Below are 17,354 nucleotides of genomic sequence, written 5' to 3'. Positions count from 1 at the left end.
CTGATCAGCCCCACCATGGATGAACATTCCCCAAAGGTTATCCCCAATGGAACGATCCCAAACCTGCTATCCGTGGTCCCCAAATACAGCTTAAGAAAAAACAATGGTCCATATACAATTAGGAAAGGGCCAAACATTGGATGGCTGGGATCTTCCAATCAGGGGGGCTTCTGAGGCCTGTTACATCCAGGGTGCAGCCCGTCAGATCAACAGTATGAAACCAAATTGTGAGCTCCACTTGTAGGAACTCGGGGCCTGAGGATGCTAGACAAATCGGATTGCAAAACCACACGCAATGCTAGTTCACACATAAACATATGTTGCACTCTTATAAAACCACATGAAAACAAAGTAACCATTATGCATGTATTGATCAGAAGGCTTACCTATTGAAGTCGAAGTGCACCAACTGCATATCTTCTGAAATTTCCACCTCAACAGTTGCTTGCGGACGAGTCTATTGTTGAAACATGCACAAAATGAAGACAAAAGGTATGTAAATTTGGCATAGGCTAAGAAATTTGAAATTAAAACACAAGTAAAACATTCAAAGAAAACATTAAAGGTAGCAAGGAGATAGTTGGGAGCCGCCATCAGTAGTATAAATAAGCTAGTAGATAAAGCGTGTGTATACATGTGCTTTGCTAAGCGCATGCGCATGCAATAATGCTCAACTACACGCCACACGTGCTGGCATGGCACAGTAGGTGATCTAATCCATGCATCAGAAAGGCACTACTTTATTGATGCCCTGGGCCAAGAATCAGGTTGATCCACTGGTAAGGTGGGCCATAGTTTGCAAAACAACTGTACAGCTATGAGAGAGAGAGAGAGGGAGGGAGGGAGCATCCAGAAGGTGAATGGCATCCTTTAGGAGACATCAAATCGGTGTGCTGTGTCACAAGGAAAATGCCAAAATGACTAACATAGCTAGCTTTGTCCAATGTAGCAGTGCTTGTCACATGACACATTTAATTCACCAGATATCCTTTTTCTAGTTTCAGTCTAAGGAAACTATACTAGGAAGAGCTTTTATGAGAACGTACTTTAAACAATGTGGATACTGGATAGCATCAACCAAATGCCACACCTCGTAATGTCTAAAGAGTATTTTAAACATAGAAAATGCCAAAATGACTAACACTGCCAGCTTTGTCCAATGTAGCGCTGATTGTCACATGACACATTTAATTCACCAGATATCTTTTTTCTAGTTTCTATCTAAGCAAGAACTATACCAGGAAGAGCTTTTATGAGAACATACTTTAAGCAATGTGGATAGCATCAACCAAATGCCACACCTTGTAATGTCAAAAGAGTATTTTAAACATAGATTTTCACAGTACAAGTGCATATTACTAAGTATCAGTAGGTTGTAATTCTTCACGAATGTTTTCAAACTTGGACTAGAACCCTCGCCTTCGTGTCTGGGTTGGTCCAGAGTCCAAACAGGTCCAACTGATCCGACCCATAACATCAAAAAATGGATAATAAATGTGTGTACGAGCACGCGTGTGTGTGAGTTGGCTAAGAGACTAACATACATGAATTTTTTCTTGGGGAAAAAATCTGAAAATTTATTTGTAAAATTCCAAAAACTGTGAGGACCCAAATATGTTTTCTTTTTTTAGTTTTGATGTATTTGATGGTGTAACAGGCCATTCCTTGGTCAGAATGTTGTCTGTCAGACAATATCAACTTGACTTGCTGAAAGTCAACTGAATAGGGCATAATTGAACATATATCAAGCATGAATTGGCGCATTAGGGATTGTTAAATAGAAATACAACAAAATGATGATGGGGAAGTGATGATATACCCTTTCTTCCGCTATTTCCCAAAATGGTCCACTCAGCCTTAGTTCATAGAATCCCACTCAAATTTTATGTTGATCCTCAAAATAGACCTAAAATCTAGAGCAAAATTAGCTTCTAAGGTTCGTTCACGATTGAAATGAATAAAGAAGTGGAAAAACAAGAGAAATTTTGAAAAATAAAAATTTCAAGAAGGGCCCTATACAGTCATATTAGCTTGTGCCCGGTATTGGCCTTGTAATGGTGCCAATACAGTGTGTATCTGCCAATATCAGCCAATACTACTCATTTTTTTCATAACGGACTAGTACACCCCTATATCCAGTGTTTTCAATATCTCGTGGTATCACCAATATATTCCGCAATACATCTGTTATCCCAGTTGGGCAATACAAAACCCAGCTTTAATATTCATTTGTCATGGTATCGTGCAATATATCGCACGATATCGTGATATATCGTGGATATTGCAATATCAGGCGATATTGTGTGATATATCCTCACTCCCCCTTTATAAATTCTTAATGTATCATGCAATATATCGATACCAAGTGCAATATCAAAAGGGATAAAAGTAAACTGGCACCATTTTGTCTGAAAAATCCTAAAATTTTACAAAAAACGATTTTTCTTTTTTACGAAAATAAAAATAAAATCTTCCTAGTACATTGTAAGGAGATTTCAACCAGTCCACTCTAGTTTGTTTAAAGAAAATCTTTGAGGCTTCTTCAAAATCGCAATCGGAAGCTTCTTCGAAATCTATGTGATGAAGATCCAACGTCGTAGAACACTCTCAAGTCAATGCAGATCCTCCAACCTAGAAGCTTTCTCCCGAATCTATCCCAGTGCAGAGAGTCAAGATCGCCCAACATTAGATCCTCCGGTAGGTGCTGAGGATGACACTCACCATCTACAAGGTGGACCGCACGTGGGAGCATGAGAAGTGGATGGAGGAGATGGAGTAGATCTCCTCTCCCTCTCTCTAAACTCGCTCTCTCTTCTCTTTTGATCTTTCACACGTCCCAGGAGGGGACTTCCAAAGCTCTATCAATTGGGTACCTACCCCTTTGGGATAGGATCCTATATATATGGAGATTAAGGTTTCAAGGGAATCCAAGTACGGTACTCCACCCTACGCACAACTTTATAACCTACTGTGAGGGAAGTGCATCAATCCGACTCATCCATGCATGTAATTATGATCTAATCCTCCCACGATCATGGCCATCCACCAGAGATCTATGGCACGACAATGTGTCCATGATGGACTCATGATCATCACGATCTACGGCTGAGATAAGCCATGTCTCATCCACATGGCCAATGGATTAGGGCTCATATTGGTTTTTCAAGGCACATACTCCAACATGTTGCACATGACCAAACCTTCTAAATCTACTTTCCCTCGTCTTATTATCTACCGTTACTAATCCTAAGTTCCCTCTAATGCATTTATTTCCAATTCTATCCTTGTCTTGCCACTCATCCATCTCAACGTGCTCATTTAGCTATACTCATCCTATGAGTATGTTGTTCCTTAACTACCCAACATTCTATCCCATAAAGCATGGCTAGTCTTATAGCAATGCTATAAAATTTCACTTTCAATTTGAGTGGTAAATGATGTCACAAAAATCACAACTCCATTTTTCCACTCCACTTGAATTCGATGGGCGACATCCTTCTCAATCTCTCCGCTCACATAAATTCTTGCCTTATTTCTTTATTCATTTATTTTTAAATGTTGCGTAACTTGCGTTCAATATATGTGTGTGTGTGAATAAAAATTTTAAAAAATCGGGTTGCACAAAATAATTTGTTTAATAAATACACGTAACATGTCTCTTAACTGCACATCCCATACTCTTAAAAGGAAAGAACATGTAATCCCAAAATACTAAAATAGAAACAGCAATCAAAATACATACCACATTATTATTATATACATCGTGTTTTAGAAATTTGATCAAGTTAGCCAAACATGGGTTATGAGACAACCTATTCTCGCAACTCACCTCGAGACCATACCGATTGAAACTGATGACTCATGATATATAGAGAGAGACTTTTTCCATTTAGGTCAAAAAAAAGAAGCTCATAAATAGCAAGCAGTTAAACTTTTGACCTTGAAAGGATCATTCAACTAGCACAACCAAAGTCGAAAAAGACATGGTGAAGCAAATATACCTGAACCAGGATAAAAGGTAAGGCCACTCCACCCGAAGGAGCATTTCCTGAACCATACAAATTCTCATTTCGCTGTACCAGGTTTTGAAGACCTATGAACTTAAAAGGTAACAGAGAAATCAGAAACCAGCCATTGTTCCATAAATAGCATTAGCTAGGCGAAGAAAATTTTCAGCCTGTATGTCTTCATCATTTTATAAAAACAGGTCCTGGAGCCAATATAAATAACAGCATACATTTCAGCAAGGCAAGAAGACATCAGGCGGATCCAGATGAAGAAAGTATACCAAAAAGTACGAATATTAACTGCAAGTGAAGAATAGAAGTAAGCAATCTTACTTGTTCCTCCAATTCTTGCAAATATGCTGCTTTCTTATCAATCCTGGTTCTTAGTCCAATACGTTCTGCCTGACATAAATGCATGTTGAACAGGAGAACTAAATAAGGATTAAAAAAATTGAGGATAGCCAACATGTTAACTGTATTACAGTATTACAGTCGAACGAATGATGAGAGAGAGAAACTGGTATTAGAGCTGTCATGTGCATGCAAGATAATGGTTTCGATTAAATATCAGCAGATATGGTTTAGTCATACCTTTAACTCTTCAATATCATTTAGGCTAGTGCGAGGCAAGCCCTTCCATTGTATTTCCTTCTTATCCTTTGATATAATATCCATTGCCATGAGAACATTTAGGGCATCATACACCCTCCGCCTTATGTTTTTCTCGTCATACTGTTGCTGTTCAGTAGGAGAAACACACAGATTACCATTTGACCTTGCCAGCACATCGGATATACATAAAGTGGAGACAAAAGCTCCTCGAGTAATCTATTTCATATGCATCTGTTACCTGATCTGGAGATGAAAGGCTACTGCTAGGATCTGCAAATTCAGCCACGAGTTCATCCGCAACCTGAAAGTACTTTAAATCAGACTAAGGAACCTGGGAAAACTTAAATACGGGTCAGACTAAGGCACAATGCTATTTGAAACCCGAAAACCCGAAAATAGTTTAATAGCTCAAACTAAGGAAGAAAACTGCAGATGTAATGTGAGAAAATAGAATGTGCCTAACGTATAAATATTGAAAGTTGGGATCCAAACAAGAAATAGAAAATGAAAGGTAGAGAAAAAGGTGGCAGGCAATAAAAAAAAAATCACCAACAACTGGATTAACGACAATAGCTACTAGATTAGAGATAATTGAGAGAGAGAGAGAGAGAGAGAGAGAGAGAGAGAGAGAGAGAGACTTTTTTTTTTTTTGGAAAGGTAACATAAATTTATTGAAAGCTCGCGAAAAGCAAGAAACGAATACAAAGATCCCACAAAAAAGAAAGACAATACCTAGGAAGAGGAGGAGGTGATCCAAGGTAATCCAACAGGAGATCCACCATTTAATCTTACAAATGGTGGTAACCACTTCCTCCCTCTTGTTTCGAAAACAACAATCATTCCTCGAACCCCAAATGAGCAACACCATAAAAGTCATCCTCCACTTAGCTTTACTGACTTGGCCCCCTCCGCACCCATGCCAAGCCAACAGAGCAGCATCCACTGATCTCAGCATAACCCAAACAGTTTGAAGCTCGCCAAAAAAGTGATGCCAACTTTTCAATGCTAATGAACAGTGAAGAAATAAGTGATCGACCAATTCTACATCCTCCATGCACATCAAACAAATGTTGGGAAGAACCAACAATCTCCTCTGAAGGTTATCTATAGTAATGACATTTTTCCAACACACCAACCAAACAAAAGCCACCACTCGGGGTAGAGCTCCATAAAACCAATGTTGGAAAGGATAGGGGGACTAGAGAGGACGAGGTGTGGAGGTCATCAACCCAATAAGGAACGAATCAAAAATTTACCAAAACTATGCCCTATCCATGTCATCAAATCTGCTTCAGAAACCAAGGGGCTGATGTCCTTAAGAATATCCAACGAACCCACCAATTCAACGATCTCATACCCTGTCATATTCCTACAGTTGGGCAGGCCCCAAACTAGGTGGCCTCCTCTAACCAAAAAGCACTTCGCGACTGAGATAAACTTATCCAGAGCAAGACAGGTAAGGCAGGGGAAAGAGACCCTGGAGCGCGCTATTACCACACCAAACATCCGTCCTGAACCTAATCCGCCTTCCATCACCAAGCAAGAATGCAATGCCTCTACGAACCAGATGCTCCATTTCCACTATCGCCTTCCAGATACTGGAGGCTCTATAAAGGAAAGACCTCTTGACAAACCAGCCTCCCTCCTGCACCCCATACTTATTGGCTATGACCTCCCTCCATAGCTTTCCAGATTCCATACCAAATCTCTAGATCCACTTTCCAAGAAGGGCAGTATTCATCTCAGCCAAGTTCCTAAGCCCCGCTTCCTGTGGCCTGCAAACCTCGTCCCATTTGAGCAAATGGAACTTCCTATTTTTCGTTGACCCTTTTCCAAAAAAAAACCCCTTTTCAACTTCTCCACCCTATCCAACACTACCTTGGGACACTTAAATAAGGACATGAAGTAGATCAGCATATTAGCAAAGGCCAACTTAAGAAGGGAAATACGCCCTCCAAAAGAAAAATATTGACATTTCCAAGCAATTAATTTTCTTTCAATCCTTTCAATCACTGTCCCATAGGTGTTTGGTCGGCTTCCCAATACACAAAGGAAGCCCTAGATACATTGTGGGAAAAGACCTTACTTTGCACCCGACGATGGAAGCCAACCCGCTTAAATCGTCCCCATCCAAATGAATGCCCAACATTTCCAATTTAGAGGCGTTGATTTTCAAGCACGACACTGCCTCGAAACATACGGTAATTTTCCAAAGATTGTCAACCGACAACGAATCTGCCTCACAAAAGAGCAATGTATCATCTACATACTACAATTGACTAATAAGAAGGCCACTTGCTGAAGGATTAAATCCTAGGAAGAGACCATTTTCCACACCTTTTCGAAGCATCATGCTCAGGGCTTCTCCAATAACAACAAACGGATATGGGGATAAAGGGTCTCCTTGCCAAAGACCCTTGGAAGCCAAAAAAAAAAAAAGTTTTGGAGATCCATTTACAAGAATGGAAAAAGAAGCCGAATGCACACAAGCTCCAATCCACTTCCACCATTTCTAGTTAGAAACCATTCGCTTCTAACAAATCTAAAATGTGCATTTCCCCCTCCAATCTGTCGAACTCTACCTGACGAGCCTCGAGGATTTCTTTACTCCAATTAATTAACTTGGATTTTAGCATTTTTAGTTTCCTATGAAGCCTGAAACCAGCAATCATTCAACCAAGACTGACCCCCCACCAGTCTGTGACAAGACGGGAGAAACCTTCTATTTCCAACCAGTAAGCTTTCAAATCTGAAAGGTCTCAGACCCCAGTTCTCCTCCTCAACCTCCAATGCAATGGGACGATGATCCAAGACAGACCTAGGTAGACTTCGCTGTCTGACCAAGGGGAATTTCTCAGGTCACTCAACAAAGACATAAAATATATCCAACTGCGAGAGAAATGCTTTACTCTGCCCATTAGACCAAGTGTACCTCACCCCATCAAATGGAAGATCAACCAAATCATGTTTGGTCACCCAGTCCCCAAAACTCCTCATGTTGCTAGTTATCTAACCACCTATAGATTTTTCGCAGGAAAACCTAATGACGTTAACCCCCCCCCCCCCCAAAGGAAAAGCCCACCTTTGTCTTGCCCGGTCCAGCTTAGTCCAAAACTATTCCTAAGGATTATGACGACACGAACCATAAATAGCCGAAAAAACCCACTAATACCCAGAAGAAATGTTGAGAAACATAATAGAAAGAGAGAGAACCGGAAACATAATCGATCATCTTCCAAATGTCTAATTTCCGCGCAACTAAAATTCCCCCAACGGACCCAACGACATCCACTAACACCCAAACTTTGTGCTTAGCCCCCAAAACAGAATCTACTATACCTCTATCGGTCACCTACAACTTCGTTTCTTAAATAGAGATTATATTTGCCTTCACCTTTCTGCACCTCCTGACCTAAGCCCTTTTAAACTTGCACCCCAACCCATGCGCGTTCCAGGAGAGAATAATCATTGGAAACTAACTTTGCTCGTTCTTGCACTCTTCCCACCACTGACCTTGCCTGTAGATTCATAATTGATAGAACATTCAAGGCTAAGAAGCTCTCTCCAGCCCTTAGGAGATTTCCTCGGCTTTTGCAAATGGGCCTCCCGCTGCCACATGGTCCCTCTGGACTTGACGTATTGAAGAAAATCAAATACATCCTCGTCCCTGGCTCCAACCGACATGCCCATGAGACCTCCCACCCTTTCTAATGTAGCCTTAGCCCATCGAAATTGTTCTTTTGAAATTTGAACCCGAAAGGGTTGCTAATTGACGCTCATGATCGGGTTCGAGATTGTCGCCTATTGCCCTAATCTGGACTCGAAACCATTCTTCAAATTCTCAATGAGCAAGGGTGTGACAACTAGAGCTTCTTCCAACAAATGGTCCTCGGGGCGAAAACTGCCAAGCTCAAACCCACCTGATGTCGGAATGAGAGCCGTCAGAGAAGCTTCTAAGAGATACCTTCCCTGCTCTCATGGTTATCACTCCTACAGCCTCGGCGCGCAGTAGTTCAAGGGGTGCTAGAACCGCCTGAGGGCTCATTGAGGTTCTAGAAGTCAGCTCCGTGGAGTCAATAACATCGACTCCAAAGTCTTCTCTTGCTTCACAAAAGGCCCTCTCGGGATCTTTATCCTGAAGTCTGTGTTCAGAGAGCGAAAGAAGCTACAGAAAAGCCCCCGCACACGAAAATGAAGGGATAACTAGAGAATCATTAGTAAATAGCTTCTCACGTGCTGGTAGTTGTAGCATAAGATCGGACATGGGAGAAGGAAACGTGTGCAACCTATTATTATGGCACATGTCGAGCGATTTCACCTGAGGCATGCATTCCTACATCGCATTTCCCCATGTCACCTCTTGAAACATCATCCCTCTCGTTATTCGAGAAATCGTCGCCTCTGGAATCATAGTTTGATTCATCGTAACCATTCATTGCGATCGAATCATCGCCGCTAATACCCTCCTACGTAGAACTTGCGTCTTTTATGTTGTGGTCCACTGAAGAAACGATGGGAATAAAAACATTCTTGCTCCCCACGTAACGATCTTGGACACGTGGATTGCAAGTTAACAATGCAAAAGAAGAACGGACTCTTTAATTTAGCTTGTGTCCCAAGCCTTACTCCGATCCTGGACAGTCGACACTTCAACCTAACCCGTGTCTTGAGCCTCTCTCCTTTCCTGGACAGTTGTTGGAGAAGCTGCGAGGTTCGGCCCCAAAGCACACGACGTGTCGGAACCACTGTTGTTATGATGGTTCGGCTAAGGTTGAGACGTTTTTGGAGATCCCGCAGCGCATGGAGAAAAAGGGGAGCGAACATGATTCGTATGTACTCCACCTACCACCTCTCCTTCACTAGGCACGTGACACGTCTCCACCTCCGCAATTAGTGCACCACGAGGGATACTACACAGTACGCCTTCTTCTTCCGGTCATTTGATTCAATAACCTAAAGCCACTACTTTCTCCTGATTGTTCCAAATCTCCCCCTACCGCAACAGACATACCCCTGGTTCCTCCTGCACCCATAAATTCAATTGTTCATCCCCAACTGCCACTGATGAGATGGAAGTTGAGCAACCCCCGACTCGCCTTCTTCTCACCTTGATCTTGGCAACTCCTGGTTCCTGGCCATTTTCTGTTTCCGAATCGACCATCAAAACCTCCCCCAAACAAGAACCAACAGCCATGAAGAATCCGTTAAACCTTATAGGTATCCCCCAAATCAGAAACCATGAGTCATCCATGCCAAAGACATCTATGTTTTAGAATCATCATCATCATCATCTAAGCCTTATCCCAACTAACTAAGGACGGCTATATGAATCCTTTTCCACCATTCCACTCTATCAAGGGCCACAACTTCAGTTAGACCATAGGTCATCTAGACTTTTCCTACTACCTCCACCCATGCTCTTTTGGGACTTTCTCTTGCTTTTTAGAGCCTTCAACTTGTACCAACTCAATCCATCTAACAAGTGCAGCTCTTGGGCTTGGTTGCACATGAACAAACCATCTAAGTCTACTTTCCCTCATCTTATTATCTACTGGTGTTCTCTTAGCCGAATGGCAGGATGGTGGCTGATAACTTTGAAGGGTTAAATTGTGGAAAGCTTGTAACGCTTAAGGTTAGACAAGGATACATTACATAGAAGACCATCATACCTATGAGAGAAGACAAAAAATGCCCCAAAGACAAAAATAGCATCTCCATACTCATACGTACTATCCAACCCCCTTTGCAAACTCAAGGTGGTCAAGAGAACAACTTGAGTTTGACAGATTTGATAAAATAAAGTTTGCCCACTTCGGCAAGCCACAACAAGAATAATGATCAGATCTCTAGCACTTGGAAGGCAGACCAACAGGTGTCGTGAGAGAGTTGCAACAAGGGTTAATGGGAGGGTGTGGGTTGTAGGTTGGGCTTGAACTTGAGACCTCAATGTTGAAACAAGCCCTGTCCACCATTGAGCTATGGCTAAAAACTCTCAGATTGGGTAAACTATAGACAAAATATCAGAAAATCCAATCCACAGACATGTGACAGATCCAAATTCAAATGTTGTCCACCAAAAATTCAGTCGGTAAGAACATGTTTGCTGAAACAGATTTTCAGATAGCAGTTAACAACTGTTTCAGGTGCAAATTGGTATGAGCGCACACAAACTCCTCTGGTGTTCTCATTTTTTTCCTGTACGAAGATGACATCATTGTCATTAGTTCATCGGAATCCTCCCTTTTTTTTTCCTTTGTTTCACTTCCTGCAAGCCAATTTGCCTTGAATGACTTGGGTTCTTTTTACTATTTGCTAGGTATAGAGGCTACCAGAATTTCCTTGGGGTTAGTTTTGTCTCCAAACAGATGCTTAGGATCTTCTATCTCGTACCAACATACCTAATTGCAAACCTCTTACCACTCCTGTCATTTCTTCCCAGCCTTCCCTTTATGACAATGACCCAACCCTGATCCACCTGAGTAGCGATATAGTTGTTGAGGCCAATGTTTTAAATGTCGATGATATCAGCCAATATATCCCATGATATATCTTGTATCCCGCCTGTGCGATACGAAACACACTAGTAGTGCCGATATATCCCCCATGTTCAATCCGGTGAGCATTTTCAATTTTTGATCCTTTTTTTTTGTTGAAATTATGTTAAATCAGTGTCAAATGGTTACAAATCCATTAGTTCTTCATGTTTTGCATGAAAAATCATGGAGTTGGAGCTTGGATTTTGATAACCATTGGTTCCTGATGTTCTCCATGTTTTTTTTAAAAGATTTTCCTTCAACCAACTGTCAATTGAGACTAATTTCGAATTATTTAAGAGTATTTGATGAAATGATCATCACATACACTCTAATTTCAAATTTTGAATGTAAGTGGTCCGATTTTTGGAAATTTGGGAAAAAAAATTGCTTGCAATATTGCACTCCAAACATGAAATCAAGCATGCATGAGGGCTAACCTACTGATTTGTCAACTCCTTGTCAATTTTCAAAAAATAAAGATCATTTTTTAATTAAAAACTATTAAAATATTATTTTTTTGAAATTTCCCTTCAACCAGTTGTCAATTGAGACTAATTTCGAAGTATTTAGGAGTGTTTGATAAAATGATCATCACATACACTCTAAATGTTATGCATTCAATTTGAATATAGTTGCATTAGTTCAATCAGACAATGCATAACTTAGGACCCTATACAAAATAAACCTATTATGTGCACCTCTTTTTTGAGATGTTATGATTTAAAAGTGTGAATTATTGTCTTTTTTAACAACCCCTGAAGTTTCATTGAAAAATTCAACCATTTTCCCAATGTTTCCCCATGTTTCCCAAAAGGTACGATAAATTATGTGATACAAACGATATATCCCGTGCGATAACCGATACGTATCTGTATCCCAAGGATGCAATACATAACGTGATACCGATATTTCGAACATTGGTTAAGGCCTTAATAGTACCCCACTTTCGCTCAACGTAACTTGACTTATGTTGTGAACTTGACGTGTAAATTATGCATCAGCATACTACATCTCATTTTCATCCTATAAAGCATATCTTTGGTTTGTGACTCCTTCTCAGGGCCTTAACATTTGCTTGAATTTCACTCCCTCTCTAACTACGTCTGATGCAAACTGGGTTGAATCACTTTTTGACTAAAAGTCGTCCTCTGTTTCTTGTGTATTCCTCGACTGCACTCATCTCATGGACTGTCGAGGAAATAACCCACTATTTCTCATTCTAGAAAGAAGTTGAGTCGTGCTATGACTAGAGGTGGGCATCGAGTCGAGTCGGACCGGATTGGGTCCAACTCGACTCGATCCGAAATTTTCGGTGCACTGACCCGAACTCAATCTGATCCGGGACCGAGTCCGAGTCATCTGACTCGATCCGATCCAAAGCAATGTTGGCCCGATCCGATCCGAGTCTGACTCGGTCAGGGAAACCGAGTCGGATCGGATTGAGTACTGTTCGGATCGGGCCTTCTGTTTATTTTTATTTTATTTTATTTTTGAAAATTTTTTAAAAATCAAAACATATGAACTGATAAAACAGATGGACGACGTGAAATAAAACACAGGCATCAAGATGGGCCACACGATCATAAGCAGACCGAACTTGGTGCTATCTCGACCCGACCGAATCAATTCAAGTTGGCTGATACTCAGGACGCGTGAGACGCATGCTCTGAGAAGTATTGGAAGAGATTTTGAAAGCAAGCCCTAGATTTTTTTCTCCATTCCCATCTTAATCCACTTGTGATTACTCTTCATTTGAGGGGCCGATACGTGGCGGATATCCGGGCTTACGTCATATGTTTCAGACATCCAGGCCATTCATCAGGTAGGACGCACCGTGAATATTCTATATGCCAAAAACCATGGGTTTTCACTCATCCATGGAATTTTATGACCATCTGAATTTCAAAATAAAATCTTTAGCTTCTTGGTTAGATGACAAAAAAAATTTTTTAAATAAATAAATTAATTAATTAATTAAAATGGAATCTACGGTACCTACCTAATCAATGGAGGAAGATGAACGGTGATGATGGGTGTCGGGCTGCTGAGTGGTCGGATCGAGATGGGTGGGTGCGAGGCCGCTCGTTTGGGTAGAGAAAGAGAAGGGAGGGATTAGGGCTTCGTTCGGGTGAGGCGGATAGTAAAAAAGTGAAAATAAAAAAGTAAATATTACTTATATAGTACCCGACCGGATTGGATCCCGGATCGGATCGGTCCGGAGTGGCCACTGATCCGAACTCAATTCGATGTACGTTTGGATCTAAGTGGGCCTACTCGAACCGACCCGATCCTGGCCTTCGGTTCGGATCGGATCAGATCGGGTCGGATTCTGCCCAACTCTAGCTATGACATTGATAGACTTAGCTAAAAATTTCTACTCTGGGTTCTCCATATTTCATTGCCTAGCCCTCTTGTTCACTGTTGTGATCATGTTAGTCCTACACCTAGGCAACAAACCCATCTCTCATGCACGCGCAATAGATATCTAGCTTCACTACCATTTTGTTTGTAAAAAAGTAGCTTCATGCTATTACTCGCGCCATGTTTTTCCTTCTCAACAATTGGACAACATTTTCACAAAGTTGCTTCCTCGATATCATCATGATGAGATATGTAGCAAACTGGATGTTTAGCCTCTGCCAACACAATTTAAGGAGTTTTAAGAAATTATGGGGTTATTCATATGAGGGTATTCTTGTAATCTATGTAGATCTTTTAGATATGCTCAAGAAGATTTGCAGGATCTCTCTAGATAAGCTTAAAAGGACTCTTATAATCTTCTTAGGTAGACTTCAAAAGCTTACAAATACCATTCTTTGCATTCATTTTATTGATTTAATAAAGAAATAATTTGTATGATTCAAGATCTTCTCATTCATGAAGATTTTGGTGCTACTGGATTGACCATCTAGACAAATTATTCAAACAAATGCTAATGTGCCTCTTAGCAGTCGGGATTTGAGGTTGTTTTTTTTATCATGAGGGTTCTTTCAATTTGACCACATATCAGATGAAGAGTTGGTCTAGCAACCTTTCAAGCCATGAGGTTACATTCTTTGGGTTACACTTTTTGATGCAGGACAATTAACCACTTGCTCTAAAAGCTCGAACTGTTAAGCATGGAGAATCAATCCTTTTGTCTCATAGCCCAAGCCCCACATCACATGGATTAGGACCTCGGCCTAACCCCCCTCATGGCCCCCACATCACATAGGTACCACCTCACATGGGTGGGGCCCTCCTCACACAGGCCGCCCACCTCGAGTGTGTCCCTGCATCCCACAAGCTACCCCACTCGAGCCCAATGTGAAAATGCCCCTACATTACTTTTGCCTGCCATTGTGCAGGGTATTTGGAAGGAGCAAAAGAATAATTGAGAATTAAGCATGCCCTATGTTTGTTTGAAGAAGAGAATCAACATGCTACCATAAGCTTGGGAATTAGTTCTAATGAATTTGATTAGGAATTGGAGCTTGGAAATTGGACGGTAAAAGCTAGCCTCATAAGAAGAGTGACTTATTGAATATGGCTCCCTCAGTCCCTCTGGGTTGTTGAAGTGGAATGTCGACTGCAGTTCTATAACCTAGAGATGCCGGCATTGATGTTGATTCTGGGCAATACTGACTACTCTGGGGAGGTGTTCACTGCCCCTGTTGGTGTTGGTGACTCCAATATCCCAGAGTTTATGGCTGTTAAAGGGGGACTTGTTTTATATAAGCCTTTAATTGTTGAAGGTAACTCCAGGTTAGCCATTTCTTGGGCTAGGGATAAAAAGGTCATTTCCATGGAAGCACACTGTCATAGTAAATGAAATTAAGAGTAAGGTCAGCAGTCTTAAGGTTTCTTTCCAGCTTGTGTTGAGAAAGGCCAACTATGCAGAAGATTATCTAGCTCGGGAAGGTGTCCATAGACCATCCCTTTGTACCAGAACCTGTTATCCATTGCCTTAATGGATAACAGGTCCTTTTTTCTTTCTTTTTTATATGAAATTTCTGCTGTCAACCATAGAAAGTAACACTTGATGAGCATTCCAAGCCATAGGCAATGAAAGGTCAAGCCATAGTTCAACAAGTAAATGGTCACTCAATCCAAGTTTAGAGAAGATCACATTTAATCTCCTAGCAATTGAAATGGGGCGCGTATGTAACAGTTGATTAGCTAAGTTTGCAAGCTGGAAAGGCATGTCGTTGCGTAATCAACAGCAATCCATACAGAAGATTTGCAATCACAAATGAACTCAAATGGCCAATGAAAAGCACCCCACTGATACAGACAGTCAGTCCATCCCCTTCATGATGAAACAATAATCCTCATGATAAGCTAGCATCATATCTGTGAAGAACTTCAAATCCTCGAAAAAAAAAATCTATGATTTTTTTTTAAAAATGAACCAAAATGTTCTTGGAAAAAGAAAGGAGAAAAAATTTCCAGGAAGCCAACTGACCTCATTATAAGTGGTTCTACCTTTGCTTTCAACTTTCTCACAGACTGTTAAGAATCAAGAACATGGTAGAAACATGCAATCAGTGAGGAAAACCCTTTCACCGAGTCAGAGAAAAGACATTCACAAAATTTCCATAATCACTTGCTAGAGTCCCCAGTGAACCAAATGCCTACTAAATCATTATCCTTCAAACAAGACTTGCACAGGAACCAAACAAACAATTGATTGACAGGACTCTTCAACTTTTCAAGAAGAAGCGGGAGATTTCAATCTCAACTTGTACACATTTTACAACTTGAGGAGGAATAATAAATTAGTAAATGCATAAAGGCCAACAAAAACAGAGAGCTCATAGTGTCCACACCATCACCTTTCATGCTAAATTGGCGGAGTCCCCTACCACCTTTATCAGCACCTACTGCCCGTGCACCCCTCTTTTTCTTTTTACCACTGTTCAAAAGCCATCAATTTTATTAACGACATGAAGAAAACAGCAACTGTTCTCAGTAACACGTGGAATAATTCCCAGCTCTATTACCAGTCTACATATGAGTATTTTAGTCCAGAACATAATTTAGAAGGCACATGGATCCATATTCTTTTTCATCACATTGGGACGGTAACTAGCTTCATGACCAGCCTATGATTAAACCGGATTCATCACATTGTGAAGTATTCTGATGAATTCCACATGCTGGTCAACTTAGACAATCCAGATTCTGCCCAATCCAAGTACAGAATTGAAAGAAATGATATAAAAACAGACAGAAGAACTCACTTGATGGTACCTTGTGATCCAGCGTCATCTCCATGAATGTCCAAATTATTCAACCTGACGAAGGTGTTCTTGCTCACCGGTGTCGTGATCGCTGGCTCGCTTCGGCTAGATGGCGACCCTGCACTTCCACTTGTCGAGATTGATTGCCCAGAAAGTGTTGATGTCCCCCACGACCTGGTCGCTCCCTTTGAAAAGCTTGTTGGGTTCTTTCCCCCATTGTCTCGATGATTCATGCCAGTCACCATTCCTGCACCCAACTGGAAAAAATGACATTGAGAACCCAGCTGAGGCCTTCTTGATTAGTACGAAATGCATACAACAGTACCTTATGAAGGCTTCAAATTGAAGAACTGTGCCTTGAACATGAACAAAATGGAGAACAATATAAAGCGGAGGAAGAATGCTAAATGGGCGCTTCTCGCTCTCTCACCAACATATACGATATTACAATGTGAAGGTATGCTGGGACCAATTTTAGGCTTAATAGCTGTTAACATAACAGGGAAAGTGAATTAAAAATCATTAGTGGTGTAGAGAGTACAATGGCATGAGTTGTATATTGTATGGGCAATGTCTTCACTTCAAGCTACATGTTGCAGAAGAATCATACAATTAAATGTTTAGATCTGTCTGGATGCACAAATTGGACGGAATGTATTGTCATCCTGTTTTATAAGAGAAGACAGTCTATATAATAGTTGGCCCATGTACAGGTAGATGATCCCAAGTCCTCAAGTCCATACAAGTGGGAGCATGGTTCAGTGATTCAGACCATTAATTTGATGAGTGCTCACCATGGATGGACCATGCAATATATCATTTGACGGTACAATATTAACCCCTTGATCAGTGGGCTGCAACACAATTATAAGAAAATACAGCAAACATTCACATTCATTGAAAAAAGGATAAATATTGGATGACTGGGACCTTCCAATCAGGATGATATAGGGTATGGTTCATCAACAGCGGGCCCA

The 17,354-nt window shown here is 41.0% G+C and overlaps 1 protein-coding gene across 4 annotated transcripts in view; it reads right to left on the bottom strand.

Moving 5' to 3' along the window:
• Nucleotides 1-17,354, bottom strand: part of LOC131252904 (transcription factor-like protein DPB) — a 39,399-nt gene that overhangs the window by 723 nt on the left and 21,322 nt on the right. The window contains exons 2-10 of one of the 4 annotated variants that reach the window (XM_058253672.1): nucleotides 16,703-16,864; nucleotides 16,378-16,634; nucleotides 15,970-16,049; nucleotides 15,600-15,643; nucleotides 4,858-4,920; nucleotides 4,599-4,745; nucleotides 4,341-4,409; nucleotides 4,002-4,100; nucleotides 387-457 (exon numbers count right to left, since the gene is read on the bottom strand). In XM_058253672.1, the coding sequence (XP_058109655.1) occupies nucleotides 387-457; nucleotides 4,002-4,100; nucleotides 4,341-4,409; nucleotides 4,599-4,745; nucleotides 4,858-4,920; nucleotides 15,600-15,643; nucleotides 15,970-16,049; nucleotides 16,378-16,622 (818 nt within the window). In that variant the 5' untranslated portion in view covers nucleotides 16,623-16,634; nucleotides 16,703-16,864. The remainder of the gene's footprint in view (nucleotides 1-386; nucleotides 458-4,001; nucleotides 4,101-4,340; nucleotides 4,410-4,598; nucleotides 4,746-4,857; nucleotides 4,921-15,599; nucleotides 15,644-15,969; nucleotides 16,050-16,377; nucleotides 16,635-16,702; nucleotides 16,865-17,354) is intronic. The other 3 variants (XM_058253674.1, XM_058253673.1, XM_058253675.1) reach the window with 3 other exon arrangements.

The sequence above is a fragment of the Magnolia sinica genome, chromosome 8, assembly GCF_029962835.1.
Source record: "Magnolia sinica isolate HGM2019 chromosome 8, MsV1, whole genome shotgun sequence".
NCBI lineage: Eukaryota > Viridiplantae > Streptophyta > Magnoliopsida > Magnoliales > Magnoliaceae > Magnolia > Magnolia sinica.
Note: the sequence above shows the minus strand (reverse complement) of the source record. Positions and strands in the feature narration are given on the sequence as shown.